Source organism: Ambystoma mexicanum, chromosome 9 (genome assembly GCF_040938575.1).
Source record: "Ambystoma mexicanum isolate Mex_15411 chromosome 9, UKY_AmexF1_1, whole genome shotgun sequence".
In the NCBI taxonomy this organism is placed as follows: domain Eukaryota; kingdom Metazoa; phylum Chordata; class Amphibia; order Caudata; family Ambystomatidae; genus Ambystoma; species Ambystoma mexicanum.
Window position 1 is genome coordinate 142,297,898 of NC_090931.1, and position 25,021 is coordinate 142,322,918.

The 25,021-nt window shown below is 46.8% G+C and overlaps 2 protein-coding genes across 2 annotated transcripts in view; one reads left to right on the forward strand and one right to left on the reverse strand.

The window, feature by feature from the left end:
* The window catches only part of LOC138487766 (uncharacterized), a 263,072-nt gene that overhangs the window by 136,652 nt on the left and 101,399 nt on the right, over positions 1 to 25,021 (reverse strand). Inside the window, exons 5-6 of the mRNA XM_069614315.1 lie at positions 16,069 to 16,153; positions 12,041 to 12,178 (exon numbers count right to left, since the gene is read on the reverse strand). Coding sequence (XP_069470416.1) covers positions 12,041 to 12,178; positions 16,069 to 16,153 — 223 coding nt within the window. The remainder of the gene's footprint in view (positions 1 to 12,040; positions 12,179 to 16,068; positions 16,154 to 25,021) is intronic.
* The window catches only part of SC5D (sterol-C5-desaturase), a 220,354-nt gene that overhangs the window by 16,825 nt on the left and 178,508 nt on the right, over positions 1 to 25,021 (forward strand). The window lies entirely within an intron of this gene.

The following is a 25,021-nucleotide window of genomic DNA, read 5'->3' on the forward strand; positions in this document are numbered from 1 at the left end:
TGTTGAGCGTTTGAAGAATTGGTTGTTTGTTTCGGTGTTCGTTCTGAAACATGTGCCTTCGAAACATGAAGCGAGACCTTTTTATGCAGGGTGTCTTCGGTCAACGCTTGTTTTAATAGTAAGTCTTGCTGCAGACATAAAGATGTGAGCTCTTAGGACTGCGTACCAGGTGGGCCTTCAGATAACGCAAGACCATGTTTCGATGGCCTTGTTAAAAGATGGCTGGGGGTTGTGTGCTTAGACTGTTTATGGCCACCTCCATAATTATGCGTGTGTGCCACTGTTGCCAGGTATGATATCCATAGCAGGGCGCTGGCCTGCCTTTCCGCGAGGGGACTGGCCCATGGGAATCTTCTGAGCCCATAATGTCGTCAGCGTCACTTTGTGCGCCATAGCTGCCACAGTGTCCCTCAGATTCCTCCACGCCGTTTGGGTCATCTGAGAAGGCCTCGGCCTGCACGGCATAGGCCGCCCAAAGCTTAGTGCATCTGTCATTCAGTGTTTTAGGCAGAGATAGAAATGGTTACACTGTGTGAGTGTCCTTTTGATATTTTCTATTACAGGAAGGGCAACATTTAAAAGGAGTATTCGCCATATTTTTCTGGAAGGGCCGCTTGACACAGAGTGTAATGGGAATATGTGAATATAGGCATTATCAAAGAGAAAAGGATATGTAAGAAACCTCCCCACTCTCCCTACTATACTGGCTGTGGCCTGGTGTAGGCCAAAGCCAGCGAGTCGTCAGTCGAAGACGGTCACCAAAGTGCTTCAAATTTGTTGAAATGTCATTGAAAACTGCTTGTAGCACCAAACGATGGTATGGAAGCGGTTGGGGAATAAAAGGATGTTCTGAATAGTTAGAAATAAAGGCTTGAAGCCAAGAACTTTGCATAGAGTAATCAACCACGATGGCGAAAATAAATCCCTCTGCGCATGAAGGATCATGGGTACAGTACACGTCACACTAGGGATAGTATTACAAACACGCCCTGTCGACGTCCCTTTTTGAATTTCGAAAACAAGTCAGGCAGTACTCTGCACCTACTACTAGATGTCGGTCTATGCAAAGCATGTGATTCTAAGCACATCCACAAGCCTCAGAAAAGGGAACATACCAAAGAGGATTGAGTATTTCTATTAATCAACTTGAGCAATAAATGCATACAGGGTGTCATGGAAAATTGTTAGATGTCTGGACCATCGGAAAGTGGTGTGATGCAATTCTAAATAGTCGTATTTAGTTCAGCTATTTTGTTAAGCTTTGTGGTATCAGAAGTCCCAAACGTGCCGCCTGTTTATAGTTTTGATCCCTTGTGCGTGTATATTTAGTAGCTGCAGTGCACTGTTAACAAGACTTGAGCAGAGCGCAACACTGCAGGCTGGTCCTCCCCAAGCACCTGCATGAATGCCACCGTTTTAGGGCTAGGAGAGGCATTACACAAACAATTCACCAGTGCAAGTGAGCACTTGGGCAAAAACTGCCATGGTGAAAAAGAACATTCTTTTAATACATTTTTGCACCAAGAAAAAGGAGAAGCACTAGAGCTAACATTGCCCTGGTGCAAAAATGCATTAAAAGGACATCTTGTTCACTAGTGCAAGGTTTACCCTAGTGCTAATTGCACTTGCACCAGAGCAAAGTTTCTGTAATACCACCAAACATTATTCCAGAATCACACAATTTAATTGTTTTCGGAAACGTTGAAGCCAAATTTAATGGCAGATCTCTTGGTTTCCAACTTTACGCCCCCCCTCACCCCCTCCGACCCCCTTCAACAGTTTGATTCAAAAATAAATTGCCAGGGAAGATAAGATCCATTGCAGCCCTTCTGGTCGAAGACATTTATCATGCATTGAGTGTAAATGATTGACCTTGCTTTTCTTGGCTAACCTGAGGATGAGACACCACATATCTTTCACATATTTTCGTATCTCTTAGTAACCCGACATTCAGGGACCAACCAAAGGTTTGGTCTGCCATTTTATCACTTTCCTGTTAAAGAACAAAGTACAAGTCCCAGCTCAACAGTTTCTGGTTTTTGCACTAGACCATCTCCTCGCCTCCCAACTTTAGTTTTACACCAGTGTATTATACTTTCTACAGAGCTGTCCCTAAAGAGCAAAATTAACATTCTGTTAATTAAAGCGGACAAAATTCATGGTCAACCTGCATGACAACATATAAGAAATGTTTATAAAAACAAGACAAGTATGATTTCCCCAGAACAAGGTCCCATGGTAGAGGCTAGGTGATGAGGATTGGAAGACATGCGAGGCCGAGGACTGCCTCCCACTCTGCCATGCAGATCCCCAAAGGCAGTGTCTGAGAGACCCCCATGCACTTACTATATCCCTATCCTTGTGTATCATGTGCCCATAGTGCCCAGAGAATCCTCTGTGGTCCATGACCTATGAGACGCAGGCGGAGAAGGAAAACCTGCTGGACTTGGCAATTGACATTCAGGAGCGCATGCTCAAGGAGTTCGGCGAGCCACAGGTTATCAGTGTATGCCAATGTTCAGAGGCGCTGCTAGGGGGTGTCTTAGGGGGCTATAGTCCCGGGTCTCTTGGTTGTAGCCCCAGATAGAAGCTCAGGGTCTAACACCAAAAGGGTAGCTAGCCCTGAATCCTGACAGTACCGACATTAGCGTAGACCCAGATCTTTTCCAGACCTAGCAACACCCCTGGTCTCACCCACTCTGGGCACTGCTGAGATGGTGATTCGCCTGAAGATTTACAAAAGCGAGAGACTAGGTCCGGGTGATAACCGCTGCAAACTGTCAGAGATGTTTACCCTGGCAGAGAAGTGGTGAGAGTGGGGAATTGGCAAGACAACCAGAATAGCCAGGAGCACGCACAAGGGGATAGACAGAGGAGATCTGGTGGAAATGCCGGGTTAGGCAGGGGGAGAAGGAATCTGCAACCCAAGTGAGGGTGAAGACGAGAAGCTGGAGCTCGAATCCTGAGGGCAGTAACCCCGGAGTGGACGAAAACCGAAGGGTCAGGAGAGGTAAGCCCCAGATGAGGAATCCAGTGGTTAGGAGAGTGAATTGCGTAACACTGAGGTGGGTCTTGCTTAACAATGAAGTGGGTCTTTTGGGACATGACTGCCAAGAAAAACACAGAGAGTGAGAAGAGATGAAAAGTAAAAATAGTGCATACTGGGAAACAGAGGCGTTGCTAGGGGGTGGCTGAGCAGGCTATCGTCCCGGGTCTCTTGTTTGTAGCCCCAGATAGAAGCTCAGGGTCTGACATCAAAAGGCTATAGCTAGCCCCGAGTCCCGACAGTCCAAACATCAGCATAGCCCCAGATCTTTTCCAGACCAAGCAACACCCCTGGCCATGATTGAAGGGTCTTCTTACTCCAAGATGGTAGACAGACTTTAAAATCTCCTCAGCGGACAGAACTGTTGGTAGGCCCACAGCCAAGAAAGAAAAAATGTTGGTAAATTGTAATTTACTCAGGTCCTGGCCAATCAAAATGCCTGATGCAGCCGTCGTGTGTCCCCCAATCACAAGCCCCACTGCAACCCAAAGTACAGCATAAAAAGTGGAACAACCACAAGGGACCTGTGTGTGATTCGGGAGACTGTTGCAGAAGAGGGAGTAAAAGGAGAGGGAAGTGGAGGAGAAATGCAAGAGATGTCGCAGCAGAGAAATGGAAGGAAGTGTAAAGGGGGGACGTCTCAAGAGAGGAAAGTGGGGAAATGTTTGGAGAGACATCTTGGTATACAGGAAGAAGAGGAGGAGGTGAAATATCCGAGCAGAGAGGAAGCAGAGTGTTAGGAGGTGGTTACATTTACTTCATTGAGTTTACAATCACATCAATTCAGCTGCTGCCATGTAACCTAGTTACCAAGGAACCTTGGTTGTTATGATAAAGCAAAGGTTCCACATTCTAGCAGCAGAGAGAGAGAGGATTGAGAGCAGGAGGACAGCCACAGCTGGGGGCCTTTCTCTTGGATGAACTAAAGAAATAAAGCCTCTCTATAAAGACAAGCATCAGCGTGAAGCGTGGTCATTTACCTATTAACATTGGCGACGAGGATTGGGCCAAGGAGAAAAGGCCCCCAGCAGCAGCAACACTGCAGCAATATTGATTACAGTTTGGATGCAAATGGACGGAGTGTTACACTAGATGTGTTGTGTAATAGCAGGTGAGAAACACGGCCATCCTCCTGGAGCGGAGTAAACCAGCAAAGCGCATTTTGGAGCGGAGCACCAAGAAAGAAGTCAGTGCCTGGCAGTGGAGAGAACCATAAAAGCATACTGGAGCTGAGCACGAATATTGAGGAGGTTGGATGACCTGTGGATCACAAATTGGATCACCTGTGGATTATGGAGGAGGCTGACCTGTGGATCACAAATTGCAACTACCACAGACAGCGCTGACAATATCAGCACAGGTTCCACCTGAAATCACACCTTATAAAATTTAAGTACACGTAAGTGACAGTGTGGCTGTGTAAGGTTTCCTACCTGGGGGTGACATTAATTAATTCACAACATGGCAAACGTCCCAGCCCCAATTTTCTTCCTGCCTACACCAGGTGAGCCCAGAGTGCGTTGGATAGACTGGAAAGAGGGTTTTCAAAAATATGCACTGGCAGCATTTGGACCCAATTTCTCCAATGAGCGCAAAGAGGCGCTCCTATTTCACTGTTTAGGTGCCGCAGGACAGGAAGTGGTCAAAAAACTACCAGAACCTCCAGACATTCCTGATGGGGGTCCATATGAGAAAACATTAGCAAAATTAGACAAACACTACCGTGTTGAAGAAAATATAATTCTTGAAAGGTACAAATTTGCCACGAGAACTCAAAAAACTGAGAGTATTGAGGAATTTGTAACTGCTCTTAGAGGTTTAGCCATCAAATGTAGATTTGACCATTGTCGAGATGAGCATGTCAGGGACCAACTCATGATTTAGTGTTCTAATGATAACATCAGGAAGGAGTTATGGAAGGAAAGAAATCCTTCTCTTGATAGAGCAATTGAGATAGCGAAAATGATAGAACACACAGACAAATGTATAAAAATGCTTCAAGTGGATAATACATCTCAAGATAAGCCCAAAACTGATGACAATGAAGCTGCCATACATAAGGTTTCGAGAGTGATGCAGAGAGGTGCGGCAACTGCGCGTCGCACTTGGCAAATGGGTAGGAGACCTGAGGGTCGCCAAGGTCCCTTTATCAGAGCATGGGGACAAGGATCATCTACCAGAGGGTCGCCCAGTGAGAATGTTACATTCAGGGGTGGCAGGGACTCTGGTTATCCTAGAGGTGCATCAATTAGGAGGTGTTTCAGATGTGGGAGTCTATATCACAAAGCATCTGACAAAGAATGTTATGCATCAAACATTATATGTAATGAATGTGGGGTCAGAGGACACATGGCTAGATGCTGTAGGAATTTTTATACCGCCCCAAGTCAAATACATGAAGTCAATGCAGATCAAGAATTTATATCAATTGATGATGCTGGTAGAGAAGTTATATTTTCAGTCAATGCCATTGATGGGAAGGTCAAGAAAAAGAAACCATATGCAACTGTGTTAGTTGGAGGGGTGCCAGTATCAATGCTCATGGACAGTGGAGCAGATTATACTTTGATAAGTGTGCAAGTGTGGAAGGAGAAATTTGGATGTTGTACATTGTGGGAGAATGTAGTCAGAGCAAATGCTTATGGAGATGTGCCCATAGAAATTTTAGGGTGCTTTGAAGCTGAGCTCCAATTCAAAGACAGGAAGGCGTTAGGGACTATCCATGTAGCCAACAGAGGTGGAGAGCTGTTGTCCTGGAGCGATCAGGCAGAGCTCAAGATAAGACTTGAAGCAAGCCACCCAGAACAGGTTTTGACTGTTGAAGGTGGAAAATCCGGTGGAAAATCGGTCTTGAGCATTGTTATGGAAGGGGCCAGAGGGCATATGAGTGGCACTAAGTTAGGGTGCTTGAAGGGATTTGTGCACAAAATTCGTTTGAAAAGGGATGCCATTCCCAAAGTTGCCAAATTACGGACCATTCCCTTGGCCCTGAGAAAAGATGTAGAGAGTGAATTGAATAAAATGGAAAGTGAAGGGGTGATAGAGAGAATTGATTCCTCAGAGTGGGTTAGTCCTATTGTAATAGTGAGAAAGAGCAGTGGATCTCTGCGGATATGCATAGACCTTAGACACCTGAATAAAAATGTAGTGGCTGACAAATTTCCTTTACCCAGAATAGATGATTTATTGGCAGGGGTGTCTGATTCCAAAGTATTTTCTCTTATTGACCTCAAATCTGCATATCACCAAGTAGAATTACACCCTGATTCGAGAGATCTCACAGCTTTCATTACCCCTATTGGCCTTTTCAGATGTATAAGAATGCCATTTGGATTGATTTCAGCAGCTAGTGTATTTCAGAACGTCATGTACAGATTACTGGGAGGAGAGAGAGGTGTCATGTGTTACCAGGATGATGTGCTAGTATGTGGGAAAAATGAAGCAGAACATGATAAAAGGTTAGAGAGAGTGTTGAACATATTCAAAGAGGCTGGCCTTACAGTATCGTTAGAGAAATGCATATTCAAAACTGACAAAGTTGAATATCTAGGTCATGAAATTACAGGTGAAGGGATCAAACCCAAAGAAAAGGCCATAGAAGCTATTCGCAAGATGGAAGCACCAAAATCCAAAGCAGATATACTATCTTTTCTAGGTCTGGTTGAATTTTATGGCAAGTTTGTTAGAGGGTTGGCAAATTTGTCAAGGAACATGAGGATGTTGACTCGTAAAGGTGTTACGTTCAAGTGGAATGAATCTTGTGAGGAAGAGTTTGGTAAGATTAAAGATGCTATAGTCAATGCACCCATCTTGAAAACGTTTGAAGAAAGTAGACATTCATTACTATTTGTGGATGCAAGTGACTATGGTATTGGGGCAGTCCTAATTCAGGAAGATCAGGGGGGCTTACACACCATAGCATTTGCCTCTAGATCTCTCAAAGGACCTGAGAACAGATATTCAGTGGTAGAAAAGGAAGCATTGGCTTGTGTCTGGGGAGTGGAAAAGTTCAAAAGATATTTGTGGGGCAGAGAATTCACAGTATGTACAGACCATAAACCCCTAATAGGAATATTTACCAAAGGTGGTCTGGAGGGAGTCTCCAGACGCATCATGAAGTGGGTGACATCCCTACAAGGCCTGCAATATGATATGCTTCACATTAGTGGTGAAACCAACGTAGTTGCTGATGCCTTATCCAGATCAGTAGTGAGAGAAACAATGTCTGAGGAGTCTCCTCTGACTCGTGAGAAAGGTGTTGAAATATTTCAGGTTCATGAGTCAGTAAAGAAAGAGGAGTGGGACAATGCATGTTCAGAGGATGAATTGTACCAGAGAGTTTTAACATTGGTGACGCAGAACAGAATAAGAAACTATATTGGTGATTTAGGCGGGTTTGCCAAAGTTAAGGAAGAACTCTGGATTGATAAAGGATACTTACATAGAGGACATCAGATGGTTGTACCTATTAAAATGAGAAAATTAATAATTGAGCTAGCTCATGTTGGGCATTTGGGACTGCCTAGAACCAAAGGCTTGGTTAGAGCAGAATTTTGGTGGCCTAATCTTGACAAAGACACTGAAGAAGTGGTCAACAATTGTTGTGATTGCATTGAAGGTAATAAGGGTCTCAGGATTCAAAAAGTACCCATGACTGTTAGAAAGCCATCCACAGTTCCATGGGATGAGGTTGCTTTAGACTTACTAGGGCCTTTCAATATCAAGGGTGGGAGAGACACCTATGTACTGGTTGTCATAGATTTATTATCCAAGTGGCCCGAAATATTTACACTAAGAGACATATCCAGCAGTAGCATCATTAAATGTTTGGAGCAATTATTTTGGAGAGAGGGATTCCCCAGAAAGTGTTTATCAGATAATGGGACCCAATTGGTTTCCAAGGAATTTAGAGAGTTCTTGAGTAACCATGGAATAGAACAAGTAACCACTTCATTATATCATCCCCAGACCAATGGGTGTGTAGAACGCTTCAACCGCACTCTCATGGATGCAATTAGAATTGCGGTAGCAACAGGAGGTGACTGGATCAGGACCATAATGGAGAGAACATTCTAATATAGACTAGCACCACACACACAGTGTTACGGGTGTATCCCCATTTGAACTATTAAGAGGGAGGAAACCTAACTCACACATGTGTCCAGGCTGGATGGGAAGGTCAAAATTCGTAGGAATAGATCTGGAGGGAGTGAGAGAGAAGATATTTGAATCTGGGGTCAGATCCAAGGAGCAATATGACAGGAAGAATGCTTGTAGAGAATTCAGTCTTGAGGAAGGTGATTGGATCAAGATCAAACTTCCCACCAAGGTGCGCAAAGGTGCATCCATATTTTCACAGCCCAAACAAGTTGTTAAAGATTTGGGATCTTCGGTGCTTGTTAAAGGGGGTGGGGTCTGGAACAAGGAGAGGATAGCAATTTGCAAAAAGGTAAACAACAACTTGTAACTGCACTGCAAGGTATTTAAAGCAATTTAATGATTTCTTCATATAGCGGTGTATCAGATACTATGTAAATAATGAACTACTTATGTTCAATGAAATCTATTATCTAGTTTAGGCAAATACTTATATTTTGGTAAAAGGAAGGGAGGTGTTAGGAGGTGGTTACATTTACTTCATTGAGTTTACAATCACATCAATTCAGCTGCTGCCATGCTACCTTTGTTGTTATGATTAAGCAAAGGTTCCACATTCTAGCAGCAGAGAGAGAGAGGATTGAGAGCAGGAGGACAGCCACAGCTGGGGGCCTTTCTCTTGGATGAACTAAAGAAATAAAGCCTCTCTATAAAGACAAGCATCAGCGTGAAGCGTGGTCATTTACATATTAACACAGAGGTGGTGGCAAAAAGATAGAAGTCAGGTCAGGGGAGGAAGCAACAGAAAGGAGCAGGTGAAAAAGGCAATTGGTGATGAGAGGAAACCACCAGAAGAATGAGAGGTGGTGATCAAGAAAGGAAAGGGAAACGAGAGTCACTCTAAGTCATGGGCTTTGGAGGTGCTTCTAAGCTGTTGCGGAGGGGCCAGACCTAGGGTCAGAGCTAAGCAGGAAAAACTATAAAGGGGTGACCACTAGTCCAGCCCGAAGTAAGAGGGCGTAGTAAAATACTCCACGAGGGAAACGGTGGAAGTACCTTGGGGTCCATTTCCTCATGTAGTATCTGACACCTGGCCTCAGACGGATAACCTAAGGTACATGGGTGGTGGTACCTGGTAGCGGAGTCCCGGGGGACCAATGAGAGGCCCTGATCATCCCTGCACCAGCCAAGAAAGATACAGAGCCAAGAAACAAAGTGCTTGGGACACTAAAAAAATAAGCAAAACAGAGAGAGTGTGTGGATGACTGTTCGACTCGCCCAGGGAAAGACCTTGAAGAGATGGAAGAAGTATGGATCAGAGTCCTAAGGACATTATAAGTTCTGGCAGGATGCCTGCCTCGTTGCTGCACAGATTCTAAGCACATCATTGTTGGACCAGCCAATTAAAGAGTACAGGCAACCTCAATCTGGTATCAATCACCTGTTCATCCGTCGGCCATCATACCCCAAAGAGAATGAATAGCTGCAATAGGCAACACATTGCACTATATTGATAAAAACAATTAATCCATATGTGATGTTCGGTGCCCAGTCATAGTTTTGAAAAAAAAAGGATTGGATGCTTTTTTTTTCTAAACCAAAAGGACTGAAAAATAAAATGTTCAGTCCAAAAAAAGTCCAATTTGTATGAACCATTGTGTTTAAATGTATATTAGATGTGTTATAATTCTTCTTTATTAGTAACATGAAAGGCCCCGTAGGGTAGTTCTACGCTAGCCGGCAAGTGCATTCCCTGTTTTTGGAGACGGACAAGGCTATGCCTCCAGAAAAGTTATCCTGACTTATCCAGGAACCATCTAAAGCAAATAGTTGGTTGACCAGAAGAAATACCACTGTACTCTCAACCCACCCTCCCTGCAGTGAATCCTCATCACCCGATCAGCAGCACATGATGTAGAGCCTACCCTCCACTGTACGGGTCCGCATCTCTTAGCAGGACAAAACCTGAGGAAGTCCTATGCTCAGCCCCTGGCCTCTTAGTGAATCGGAACCGAGAACTTGGGATCTATAGCACCGGCAGGGTCGCCCCTACGGAGCCCTGATGAAGGCGGACGCAATTTGATGTAAATCCGCTGAAACGTGATATGAACTGGGAACACCTGTTTTGTATGGTTCCCTGTTGTACCAGATTCTGTACATTCAGTCTCTGCCACGTTGGCCAAAAAGATATCTTGTTTTCCCTATCACCCTGGAACATTTATTATCACAAAATAGAAGGAATACGAAACATAAACAGGAAATTCCCTATGGATTAGGACACTTTTTGCAATTTGGGCGATGTTTTAGCCCCTCCTGTTTCTAATGTTTCCTTTGGATTTATTCACAGAATACCCACCCATTTATATTAGCATGTATACTGTCATACAATAATGAGACTACTGAAATCCATCTGTATACTAATCATACGGTTTTCTATGTTCACCCTGTTGTATATACTACACTTTTCTTTTGTTATTTGATGTCATTATGAATTGTTATTGTTTTTGCATATGTATGTTGCATTCCTCAGCATTGTTGTAAAAATCCATGCACTATATGTTTGTTTGTATTAGAAATAAATGATTGCTTTTGAATTTCGGTATTCTTGAACACAGTGGGCGGTTTGTACATTTTTTTTACCTCTTGCTTGGATCTGCAACTTAGCAGACCAACCCTTCCACTAAACTGTGGACCGGCTTAAACACCTGAACCGGTCCAACTAAACAATTGCCTTGAGTATTGTTCACTAGCAAGGGCACACTCATTTGTTTTCATAATTCTTCTTTATTGACATTCTCAAATACTCAAAGTTAATATCGCATTTAAATGTTTGGAAGGCACCAGTTGGCCCTAGGAGCCAAAAGTAGCTCCTGGTAGCTGTTGGTTTCAAGCTAACCAGGCTCTACCATGCTAGAAGCAGGTGCTAAATAGCTCCCAGATCCCCTCAATTTCAAACCCTGATGGAATTTATGCAGGTTTGCCAAGTCGTTCCATTCAGGGCCCCAGCCCACTTAAACTGCTTGGACAATCTCATGGCCATAATTGTCAGCGCCACTGCAATTGAACTGTTCTAGAACCACACACTACTTGGGGGCAAGTAAAAAAGTTCCTTCCCTTCCAACTTGGCAATAGCACTCTCTGCATCATCGCCTCACGTTCTGCTGGGCAGGTGGGAATTGGCCCCACATCTGAACAACTTAATTATTAACTTACTACTATCCATCAGTGTATATAGCAATCTACCCCTTGGGGATGCATACATTTGGCCCATGAGCCATAAGGATGGTCACAATAGGCAATTTATATCATAATGATCCACATCTCCCAATATACATTTGGCCCATTGGAAACATAGGTTATAATGACACATATTTGGTAGTATGGCCCCGTGCTATGGGTATTGACCTAATGGGTCCCAAATGACGCAGCAAAGGCATGACCCTATTAGGCCGCACATGCAGTTATAGCTCCCATCATGCCGCCATGGTATGTCCAGTTGTCCGGTATCGCTAGTTAAGAGTCCTATACCTGTGTGGTCTCATGCGGCAGCACATGCACCATTGGTTGTGGCCCAGGAAGTGGAAGGAGTCAGCAGTGGGTGCCCTCCTTGCAGGCTATTATGCCAGCGTTGCCCCCTCCCCTGCTGTTCCCACTGAACTGTGCCATACTGATATTATATACCATGCAATGTAATGTCAAAGCCATGTGCCTAAGCGAAACGTTGCTATAGCATGGAAACTACAGTACAATCTGCTTCTTCGGGACCAGGTGAAGTAGGCATGTGTTTCTGATTCAAAGACTGGGGAGGCGGCATCCAAAAAGCTGGCATTATTCACCCCATACATTGAATGCATGTGAAGTGTGAGAAACCTGCAAGACTGGAAACCACCAACCTACCTTTGTGAACCAGTCAGTCAGGGTTTCTATGAGGACATCTGGCACAAGGTCATCCTGAAGAGCCTCAGCGATAAACGAGTCCACGAAGTCCAACGCAAACTCTTCACTGTTAAAGAAGTGCCTGATGGCGCCAGGATCCTATGGAGATTAAGGAGTGCATTACAGTGTTTGTCATCCCCAGAGGAAAAGCTGCAGTACTCATTATATCCTGCTCAACTAAGTCCACACCAGAGGAAAAGATCCAGCACTCGTAATATCCTGCTGAACTAAGTCCACACCAGAGGAAAAGCTGCAGCACTCATTATATCCTGTTCAACTAAGTCCACACCAGAGGAAAAGATCCAGCACTCGTAATATCCTGCTGAACTAAGTCCACACCAGAGGAAAAGTTGCAGCACTCATTATCTCCTGTTCAACTAAGTCCACACCAGAGGAAAAGATCCAGCACTCGTAATATCCTGCTGAACTAAGTCCACACCAGAGGAAAAGTTGCAGCACTCTTTATCTCCTGTTCAACTAAGTCCACACCAGAGGAAAAGCTGCAGCACTCATTATATCTCGCTCAACTAAGTGCTTGGCCTCTGGGGCAAAAAGAACTGGTAACTCTTAAATGCACTTCAAGGAACATAAAGATAAGAAGCTGCCATGCCATGCCCTGCTACACTGGGAGCAATATGGCAGATCACCAACAACTGTCCAGCATTCAAGAAATCATGCCGGCATGATTAAAGTCTGGCTGCACCCTTCCCCCAAAGCATGCAGGCATGATTAAAGTCTGGATGCACCCTTTCCCGAAAGTAGGCGTTTTGTTTGAAATCTTCATATTTGAAACACCAAAAGTTGAAAACATACACTCTAAAATCCACATTTGTGCAAGTTCAAGACTTTATATTTATATATGAATGTGCAATGTGTATGTGTAAAAGGTATTTAATTCTGCTACTAGGGATATCTGCTTGAACGATCCTCTGTCTTTTCCTCTTATACCAATTCCCCACTCTGTAGCCATGGACTCTTTGGAAATGTAAAGCATGATTGCAGCTGCTCCTGCCAAACTGCTACCTCGTGGACCCCCGCCCCCATGTCTCTGTAGCCATAAATCATTTCTCCACTTTTTCTCCTCCACTTTGCCCCCTTTCTTGCACCCTCTGCAACCACTTAATCAATTATTCCCATTTTTTTGGGGTGCATTTTGGTGACACAGCCATCGAAATATCATCAACACCATTGCTAAAAAGAAGAGAGATAAAGGGGGCCAGAAATCCGACTGTCGCATGACAATAGAAAAATGCCGTGACATAATCCACCAACGCACTAAATGTTATTTCTTGTTTCCTTATGCCAATGTAATCCAATAATGGCTTGTTTAACTTATTTTCTCCTAATCAGCAGTACTGTAACATTTCACGTGCGTGCGTGCGTGCGTGCGTGCGTGCGCACGCGTCAATTTCAAGGCTTGTGCCGCTTGATGGTATTTCTTTTCGAAGTCAGCGGGAGTTGGGATAGATTTGTGTTACTTTCCTGGCTCGTGGCGCTATAGGTGGGTTTCTCTTTCTGAGTATGGTTATAAAGCAAGCATAATTTTTTTGTAGAGGTGCCAGAGGCCCTCATAAGAAATCTGAGAGGACCTCTGTATGTTGTCAGTGGTACTGCACCTCTTCAAAAAAATTATGCTTGTAATGCAATGTTATGGGCAGATCCCAAGCTTTTCATATCTGCCTTACCTTTTCACATTACGCTTGTGCTTTGTGTAATCTCTGTTGGGGGGATAGAAATTAAAATTAGTATCACCGGGTCAGGAATGACCTGAATATGCATTGTGAACTACACTGCTCCCGAATGAAATGATTTATGTGCATTTCAAAGCACATTCAGTTTCTGAATTTGGGATGCACTGAATTTGGGATGGGTGGTTCGACCTCATTGATCACCAGACGCTCTGCCACCACCTCACGTCCTCAGCCTATTTCTCAGCAAACGTTGTCAAATGGGTCGCTTCATTCCTGGCTGACAGATCCTCTTGAACCTTTGCCGGCTATACTGTTGCCAGACTGAGGTCTATATCCTGCGGAGTACCTCAAGGCTCCTGTGTCTCCCGTACACTGTACAATGTTTACGCAACACCCCTGTTTGACCATCTTGACTCGCTAGGCATCTCATATATGAATTATGCTGATGATGCGCAAATTCTCATCCCCCACTCCAGCGACCATACTCAGGGTACTCTCAGAGTGAACACGATCTATGAAGCTATCCAATCCAAGATGGCTACACACAGCCAGTCTCAACAATGATAAAATTGACCTTCTCCTCACTGACCCCCCACCCCCCGGCCCACCTGGCCAAATTAAACCAGGCTTCCAAGGCATTCATCATCGACTGGCACATCCCTGTCGCCACCTCTATATAAACTCTGGCCCTGTACCGAGACTCCTCACTTAGCACGAGTCAACAGATTAACCACATTGCCTCATCGTAAGGCTACGCCACTAAGCTCATTCGCTACTAAGCTCATCAATGTCAGTAAACCTTTACTGCCCACCAAGAATCGACTTAAAGTAGCCCGTGCCCTCATTAGCTCTAAACTAGACTATTGTAACTCACTATTGTGTGGCACCTAAGACATGAACAAGCTACAAATAATACAGAACAATGCCCTCCAGGCCACGCTAGACATTAGCAAGCACATCCACATCTCAGAGGCCAGGAGGTCTGCTCCTGGTTGAAGACAGAATTAAGTTAAAGATCTTGACGGTCACCCATAACTGCCTGTCGAACGACGCCCCCTCATACCTCACTCAAAGATTTAAGAAACAACCCCCAGCAATGCCCTTAAGAATGGTCCACAAGTATCGCCCCATCACATGCAGATTTAACTGCAAAAAGGCAGGGGCAGACCCAGCTTCCCTGTCTGCACTTCCATCCTCTGGAACAACCTCCCCCACCACCTGCGAAATGAACCATCCTACAACATTTTCAGAAAAAACTGAAAACCCAACTCTTCAACTAACCGTTTCTCCTCTACCTGTTCCCCCTCCTTGCCCTGGTCCTGCCCGCTTTTGCAACTGTTTCTGCTCCATTGTAACTAGCGCCTAGAAGCCCACGGGCTATGTACAACTCTATACATGTTTAAATAAATACATGGGTAGAAATGCCCTTTGTTCTACTGCTTTGTGCAATTTCATAAAACATGAGAAAAAGGGAATCAGAATGTGTTCATATAGGACTATGAAGAATTTTGCAGACATCTGCACTGGGCCGACCATGAGCCCCATTGACAGCAAAACTATAATATAGGACAACAATGACAAGACTGCAATTATACCTAAAACCACCAGATGTACTGCCTACTTGCACTGTTGCTCCTCCCCCCGTGCTGTCCCTCTCCACATTGTGCTTCCCTCCCGCCACTTTGAGCTGTCCCTCATCCCTGCTTGTGCTGTCCCTTCTCACCTCTTGTTCTGTTACTCTGTCCCTTTTGCGCAGTCACTCTGTCCCTTTTGCGTGGTCGCTCCTTCCCCATTGTGCAGTCGCTCCCCCCCATTTGCGCGCTCACCCTTTCCCGCGCCCCATTTGTACTCCCACACCTTCCCCCAAATGCTGTACAATGCTACTGTTTGCTGTGGCTGGCCTAGCTTTAACTCGAATGGATTTCATTTTATTCTCCCTCGTGTTGCAATGTATTTCTTATTCCTCCCCCCACAGCACTTCCTTCACCCACCGGGGGTGACGCTCACGCAGTAAAAAGAAAAACCCGCTTTTAACTCGAATATTCGTTCAGCACTCAATATGTATCGAAACTTAACAAAACTAATGAAACATTCTAGAGGTAAGAGAATAACACGTGTCATCAATTACAATATAAAAAGAATGCACAACAAAGCTTCAATTGAAAGACCCATTCTTGCTGTGACGTTTATAAGCTAAGAACAACATATCTTCCATTGGGGTTCACTATTTATACATATACAAATGATATGTGTATTGAGGCCGTCATGCTACATTCCGTTTCTTAAAGATGACCTCACCTGTGTACGTTCTGTTCTTCCATGGTAAACATTGATGAAGTGATATTTGTTGAAAGCAGGGACACTGTCCCTTCGTCTGTCTTGCCTGATGGGAACATTAGTTTTGCGTCAGTATTACAGTTAAAGAATACAATATTTCACAGCGCCCTCTTGCTGAGTCGATTATATTTGCAACCATTTTAAAGGATGCCACTGTTAAACACCTTTACAGTTAAAATAGGTCTTTCATACGTTCTTGATAAAATAGTAAGGACTAGATGTACCTGACGTATCAAAGGCCAATCTACACTCTCTACATCTCTCTCTCTCTCTCTACCCCTCTCTCTATCCCTCTCATCTATCTATCTCACTCACTCAGCACCAATAAAGGTCTGCCCCAAGTGGAGGCTGGTCTTGCATTTGGAGACATATATCTCCATTGTGCAGGAAAGTTGCCATCACATGGAGGGCGAGTTGTCCATATCGGGGAAGGTGAGAGAGACACTAATAGGCTGTGTGGGGGCTACTGTAGTTCTAAAACACCTCAAAAGGGACCACAGAAACCAGCTTCAAGGCCTACAGTTGGGTTCATCTTCTATTGTTTGTTCATTATTATTGTGTGAACACTGTAACAAATGCAGGGGCTTGTCAGCACGATCAGCCAATCAGTGGCTGGCACACAAAATTAAACATTGGGGTGGTGCTCACAGAAAAAAACAGAGTATTGGTTTTAACTGAGCATAGCCCTTTTCAGGAGGCAAAGGGAGTTCGACAGACGAATGCTCTGTATCCTGGGCAGAACAAGCTACTACAAGCAGGAGTTATGTATTTGTATATATACTGTAGGCTTGCGCTTTTGCAAATGTCACCATGTAAATGTTTAATAATAATTTCCAATATATACTCTATCCATAATACAAGTGTGAAACTTGATTTACAGAGCAAAATACATTATCAAAGCAAAGAATAACCATACAAATTATTTTCTTGAAGAGAATGTTCCCAGAATGCCCCTCTTGACCCCCATAAGCATGACAGCCTGAAGAGCCAGAAATTAGAGAGGCCCAGCACCCAGGAGGGCAAGTGACAACCATTCAAACCTTATCCAGCTGACGTCTTCCTGGATACAGGTGCCTCAACACTGATCATGGATGCAGGTGCCTCACTGGACCTTATTGACTAATGATAAATATCCTAACGTCATTACAGACACCACAACATAGTAACATTAGCCACGAAGCAAACTCACATCCCTGCCTGAAGTGCATGAAGCTACACGGACCTCCACGAAGAACATGCTTACACAGTTCTGTAGACAGAGGAGAAATACATATACATAGGGCCTCATTACGACCCTGGCGGTAAGTAACGTACATTACCGCCATGGCGTAATTAACGTTTCCGTGCTGAATCGAAGCCGTAAAATGCGGCACATTACGACCCATCGGGCACGAGCATTGCGCCATGGCGGTAATGTAAACAGCGCAAATGCCCCCAAAACGGCACCTACCGGCATCGCATGCCGCGTAAGGTGCACTACCGCCATCCCGGCCACCGATCTTAGCACTGACCGTAATTAGCGGTCACCGTAATTAGCGGTGACCGCCAGTAAGCGGAACCGGAAGTAGCGTCATCGCGGCGGAACGGGAAAGAGCACGGCGGCCATCTTTAAAAACACAATCCATTGCAATCCTCCACTACCACTGCACATCTGACCCCGAGACCTTGCAGAAAGCTACAGCCACATCCACGCATCCCCACAATACCAAAAGTTGTCAAGAAAGCCTGCGATCGGCAGCGGCAGGACCGCTTCAGCAGGGAGGAACTAACAATGTTGGCTGAAACGCTACAGGAAAAGGCGGACATCGTCTTCTCCGCAGAAATGACAAGACCAGCCATAGCCCGCAAAAAGGCCATATGGGAACTCATAGCACAACCAGTCAGCGCTGTAGGAACCACTGCACGCCCCTCAAAACAGTGCCGCAAAAGGTGGGATGACCTCTGGCTCCGAGTAAGGAGCATACTGTCGGCCAACCGCAACATGGCCATGGCAACTGGCGGAGGAGCAGACTCCCCATTTAAGATGCAGCCATGGGAGGAGATATGTGCCTCGACGATCGGCATGGAGAGCATCGAGGGGGTCGGTGGAATGGAGAGAGGAGCCCCGACATCAGGAGACACAGGTAGGTGCCTCTAATTTAGCCATGCGAAACCCCCTGAATTCCACTTACATGTGCATCACAATGTTGCCCTATAGGGTTAACGCAACACATCAGCAGAAGACCTACACCCTGCACACATGCAGCATGCACACTCCACAGCAGGCACCCACATTCCTGCATGTACAACACACCCAAAAGGGAGACAACCTGTATGTCACAGCCTACAAAGTGCACCATCTATCCATCAAATTCATGGCAGTCATCACAATGCCTGCTCAATGTCCGCGGACCCATCAATAACACTTTCCCTCCTCTGCTCCACCACAGGCTCCCAATCGGACACCGGCAGGGACGAGAGTGGCACCACACCTGCCAAGAAGACCAGGCCAGAGGCAAGAGCCCACCAACCCTCCACCTCTGCTGGACCCAAAGACCAACCACAGCAGCCAAAATTGCCTGTCGCAAAACAGCCCAGGGCAGCAATGATCCCCGAGGCAAACAGCATGGCACCACCCACAGGAGACACACAACAACTGCTGCCCACTGAGGGGAATGTGTCTGCGGGGAGTAGTACAATTGGGGAGACTGCTGCCATCGCAGCCTGCTCGGACAGCGATGTGGGGAATGAGGAGGATGACACAGAAGGTCCCCCCATTGCCCACCTTCATTCCCCCCACCTGTCCCTAAGTAGCCCGCACGGAGACGGCACACAGGGGCTATCCCCTGAAGAGTCATGGCCAGCCACTCCCAGCCCAGTGGGAGGAGGGGAGTAGCCCAATTACCCCGGCAATTGCAACATCAAATGCCCCAGATTTCCAACAATCGCTGGACCAAATAATTACGAGGCAACAACAACTGTCCTCACTACTCACGCAGCATGTGGCTGATTGTGGAGGTGCCAGTGCACACATGGAAAGATGTGCTGAGACTGTCAAGGCAGCCATCCAATCCGCAAGCAAAGACATATGTGCGGAACTAGCCGCGGTGCGGAATGTGCTCGGTGAGCTTGTACAGACAATAAGGAACACGCAGCATACCGAGCAGCCCAGTACCTCCTCCGCTGCAAGTTCTGCCGCAACCAGCCCCGTCCGCAGGTCAGCCAGGAACCTGCGGAATACAGGCAGGGGGGCCCCAGGGGCCGGGAGAGGGGGCTGCAAATAGTGGCCGCCCAGTGGACAAATGGAACATTACTCACTTCATCACGGGCACCGTCACACCTTTGCAGGGAGTTCAGGGGGCAGGGGGGAGGGGGGATTGGGTGTGTTGGGGAGTTCAGTGGGGAGAGGGGAGGGGGGATTGGGTGTGTTGGGGAGTTCAGGGGGGAGGGGGGAGGGGGGATTGGGTGTGTCAAACCTATTCACATTCATAATACACTTTTTTCTTTTGCACAAATCAAATGTGTGGACATTGCTCATTTCGTATGTGTGCTTTATTGGTGTACAGTCCACAGTGTGCATGTCCCAGACACACACAGTGCCCCAAGTGCCGTCTCCATGTTACACACACCAGCCGTGTGTGCTAGAAGCATTGGTCAATGATATTTTGATGCATTTCACGCCCCTCCTGTGCATCGCGGCCTCCATGAGGTGCTGCCCCATCCACACCCTCCTCATCCTCATCGTCAGGTGGTTGCAGTTCAGCGTCAGGGGGCAGGGCCACATTGCGCCTGACGCACATATTGTGTAGCATGACACATGCCATGACGATCTTTGCCACCTTCTCATGGCGGTACAGGAGTGCCCCACCAGACCTGCTGAGGCAGCGAAACCGTGCCTTCAATAGGCCAAATGCCTGCTCAATCACCACACGGGTACGTGTATGTGCACGGTTGTAGTCCTCCTCGTGCTGGTTCTGTGGGTTCCGGACTGGTGTAAGGAGCCACCTCTTCAGGGGTAAGCCTGCATCACCTGTATGTGGGCGAGAATGTATGTCTCAGTCATGACGTCTATTTCAGAACATGACGTGCCACCATGGCTTGCATCCAACTGTTACTTCAGACCTCTTGTAAATGCACTAATTGATTCACACTATGCGACCAGTATATGCTCATGGCTCTTATGGAATGTTGTGCATGCCATCAACCAATGTATGCAGGGGGGTCCAGTGCCTTGTGAGTGCCCATCCACTGTGTTCGATCATGCCGTTTGTTTTGGTGGCCTGGCACGTGTCCTGTGATGTCAACGCACACATCATTGCAACATTGCTGTCAGCCTCATAATGACGCCAGTGAGCAATGCTGATGTTGATAGGGACATTTTGTGGGCCTTGCTGTCTGTGTGATGGTGTGTTGATGTTTCTGTCCGTCATGTGCCTCATTCGTGCGCAGTTATGGGGGACAGGCCTTTCAGTGGATGGTGTCTGGTGACGTGCATGTAGGTGCATTTCGTTGAGGTCAATGTGGTGTGAATTGGTACAATGCACTTGCAGATGGTTGTGTCATGGTTGGGGCACACCTTCATTCACGTGGTGGGGCAGAATACATCGGCCATTAGGTTTAGTGGTGTCAGCTGAAGTTTGTGCTGCTTTAGGGTATGATCTGGCTCAGTTGTCTCTACTACTCACAGCCAGGTGGAGTATGCATCATTCCCCCCCCCTTTCAGCCAGGTGGAGTATGCATCATTCCCCCCCCCTTTCAGCCAGGTGGAGTATGCATCATCGCCCCCCCCTTTCAGCCAGGTGGAGTATGCATCATCCCCCCCATTTCAGCCAGGTGGAGTATGCATCATTCCCCCCCCTTTCAGCCAGGTGAGTATGCATCATTCCCCCCCCCCTTTCAGCCAGGTGGATTATGCATCATTCCCCCCCTTTCAGCCAGGTGGAGTATGCATCATTCCCCCCCCCCTTTCAGCCAGGTGGAGTATGCATCATCCCCCCCCCTTTCAGCCAGGTGGAGTATGCATCATTCCCCCCCCCTTTCAGCCAGGTGGAGTATGCATCATTCCCCCCCCCTGGAGTATACATTGGTACATCGTTTACCTACCCACTTCACTTTTCCATGGTCATGACATGTGACTCACCGAGTAGCCAGGATCTTGGCCCTGCATGTCGCTCCATGTAGCGTGGTATTGTGGAGTTCCGAAGGACCATTGAATCATGGGTTGCTCCGGGGAATCGGGCACAGCAATGTGGGATGATCCTGTTGGAGTCACAGACCATTTGCACGTTGATTGAGTGAAATAGTTTACGGTTGCGGTACGATACCTCCATGGCATGTGGCACCACCAATTCTACATGGGTGCAGTCGATGGCACCAATGCAACCAGGTATGCCGGTTAGTGCATGGAAACCCACCTTGGTGTTTGCAATCTCCTGGGCAGACCGTGGTAATGAGATGTAGTCGTCTGTGTGCTTGAGGAGGGCATCAAGCACTTGGATCAGTGTACGTGAGAATAATGGTTGTGAAATGCCATGCAAGTGTCCCACTGTGTGCTGGTAGGTGCCTGTGGCCAGGAAGTGGAGTACAGACACTACCTTCAGTAGGGGTGGGATGGCGGTTGGTGTTTCTATCATGCTGACGATGTTGTTGTGTATCATGTCTACGATGGCGGTGATGGTGTCCCTGTCCAAACGGTACAGGGTGTGGATCTGCTCAGCGGTGAGGTTGAATGGACTGGCTCTGATGCGTGGGATTGTGGGCTGCCTGCGTGGTGCCACTGGCTGTGCTGGTGGGGCTTGCTGGCCCTACCTTGCCCTCCTTCTCCTCCTGCGTCTCCTCTGTGCAGCCTGTTGTTGTTGCTGTTGTTGTTGTTGTTGTAGTTGAAGTTGTAGCACTTGCATTGCTATCAGGTCCTCCAGCCCCAACATTGCTAGTCCTATTGGAATCATTGTGGAGTGTGACTGGGTGTGGGAAGGGGTTGGGTGTGCTCTTTTTGTACTTCCTGAGTCTGTATTGCCTCCACCTGTGCTGATTCTGTGCACCTGTGGCAGCTGGATTCACTGCACAAGGCCCTTTACGGTTGGTTCGCGATGGCGTAATTAGCACCATGGCGGTAAGGTACTTAACGGGCTGGGTGATGGCGTTAGGTGCATGTCCGCTTGGGTCGTCATTCGCGTAGCTTTGCGCCATGCCGGTATTTACAGCGTGGCGGGTCGCGCGCGCGCGCGTCCTTGGTGCAGTTAGCGGCAGCGTTAACTACGATGCCGCTAATGGCATCGTAGTTAACGGTCACGGGTCATGATCGGACCTAGCGGAAAACGATGCCGGTAATCATTTACCGCCATCGTTTTTCGCTTACCGCCAGGGTCGTAATGAAGCCCATAGTGTCAGAAACCTTTCTTATTTTCTCTCATTAGCCAAATGCAGAAATGCAAGAAAAAATGCAGCCGATCATTGCAACTAACCATATGGAGCTACAGGATCGGATAAGGAACCTGGAAGGACCAAGTACCACTAACCCAGCAAACCAGACAAGAAATTATACATGTATTGTTTTACAACGTTGCAACCTGCAGGCACTCTCTAAGGCAAAGTGGTTATACTGGTAGCAACAACACATCATCTTTCTCATCACCTTCAGAAGGTACACAGAGCACTGAGAACAGAGCTGGGTCCCAGGCCTGAGGAGACCCGCTCCAGCCAATCAGGGAACAGAATTCCAGGGGTGGATGGCTAAGGGCAAGGGCGAATGGTAATCGTGCAACCCTAGAACAATGTAATAGATAGTTTTTGGGGAGGGCTCAGGCAAAGTCACCTCACATGTGAGGACCAGTCAGCTAACATCTATAGGTGCCAGCTATAGGCACTACCACTCCAGTCACCCAATCGTGTAATCTCCTAGGGTTTTGGAGAAGAGCCCCAACGTGTGACGCAACACCCCAACAAAAACCCCTGACATGGGCTCAGGAGCTGTGATTGCTGGAGATTTTCCAATTTCCTGTATGACCCCTGTCTGTTATGGAAAATAAAGGACAGTTCTAACTTGCCCTTGGCTAAGTCCTCTGTTTGTATAGTAGGGGAGGGTTTGTTGGGCCCTGGGTGCTAAACAACTTGGTAGCAGAGGGATGGTTCACTACGCCCGCTTGGTATAGAGCCTCCTCTTCTGTCGCAGTGCTTGGAGTACTGTGATGCGCCCCACAGAGCGTGAGACCACATGGAAGTGCACCCCGCGCAGAGGCAGTCAGGAGCTGTCTTGGGAAATATCCTTCCCATGGTCCGTGAGGAGCCCAGCAGACCAGAAGGGTGGTGTGGCAGCTTTGGGGAGAGCCGGTGGCCGAGCAGCATCAGTGGATCACAGAGTGCTAGTATTGACTCAGCCACATGGCAGTTGAGGGGGGTTGTAAAGCAATGTTGGGTGTAGGGTGGTGATGAGTATTGTTGAGTACTACTGAAGTATTGTGAAGCATAGTGGAGAAAGAAGCAGAGGTAGATGTCATTTGTTCATGGCTAGGGAACATTCGATCTTGAGGTTAAAGGTTCAGGTGGTTAGCCTAGATTATTACCGTTATGTAAATATTGGATTTCCTGTGGATTGGGTGTTTTAGGTCGGGTCATGGATGATGGTATCTCAGTGTATGGGGCTTAGCAAATGGAGCTAGCTTGTATGGCAGAAGGTGTTCTGCTGGTTAAGTGTCGCAGAGGCGTTTTATCTACAAGGCGACGCTGTAGGTACAGATTGAGCATGTGAAATATTGGTATTCCCTGTTAGGAGGTAGGACGACAGCTGTGGGTATATGTTGGTCGGGTTTTTGAAAATATCTGTCTAATGGGACAATATCGTTGTGAGCTCTGTTAATGAGTTCTATCATTCCCTTACTTACTGACAAGGTGATGTCACCAGTGAGGTCTGTGTATAGGACTAGGAGAGTACGAGGAGGTGCAGAATTCGGTTTTGACAATAACAAAGTTGACAGAGAAGGCTATTCTGTGGCAGTGCACGGAAAGCGCATGTGCAAGATTAGTGTGTGTGCCTGAGCAGGCAGAGACTTGCAGAAGGGCGGTGCGTGAAGCACGCCTGGGAAGTTGGTTGGGAGCCAGAGAGGCTCAAGATGGTATGAAAAGGGCTGATATATGCGAAATTGAAGAAAAACAAGATAAACTCTATTTTTATGTCTGAATAACAACGGAAGTGTTGAAAACCTCGACTTGAGTCCAAGTAAGTATGAAAAAGCAATGTATTGTGGCAAGGTTGAGGGGGACACGCACCTACATCACCAATGTTGGCTCCTTCCGTAATATAAGGACAAGATTTGTAAATATAGTGCAGAATGGACGAAAAGGACAGAAGGTAAATTGGCTAAGCCATGGCCAAAGGGCGGGAGCTTGTCCAAATATGTGCAGTAACCGTTACACACACACACATACAAGAGGTTTGGCGATATTTGAGCTCTGGAAGGTGTTTGAGGACAACGGAGGGGATGTGGTGAGGCGTCAATGGATGCTGAGCCAACAGAAGACCCCGGGCAAAAAGCCCTTAGCCCCCGCTAGCTCACCTCCTCCTGAACATGGGAACAAAGGCGCTGCAGCAGGGCTCAGGGACTATACCCTATATGAGAATTAAGAGCAGTGGAGGGGTACATCCAACATTTGCACCTCCACCATACACCAAGGAGGGGGGGTCAGAAAGGGGTCATACCAGCAGGAGGTGGAAAAGGGGTACACAGTGAGACCCAGACGAGCACAAGGGAGGGGCTGGAAAATATAGCATCGAACGAGTGGGTGCAAGGACAAATACTCCTGAAATTAGATGGGAAGACAGCAGGAGAAACAGGAGGGGTGAGTCAGGAAGTAGCAGGATGCAAGGAGAACAGTGAAGCACGAGAGTGGGCAGAGATATTGGAAGAGTTGGAGAGACAAGAAAAGGAGGAATGCGAGA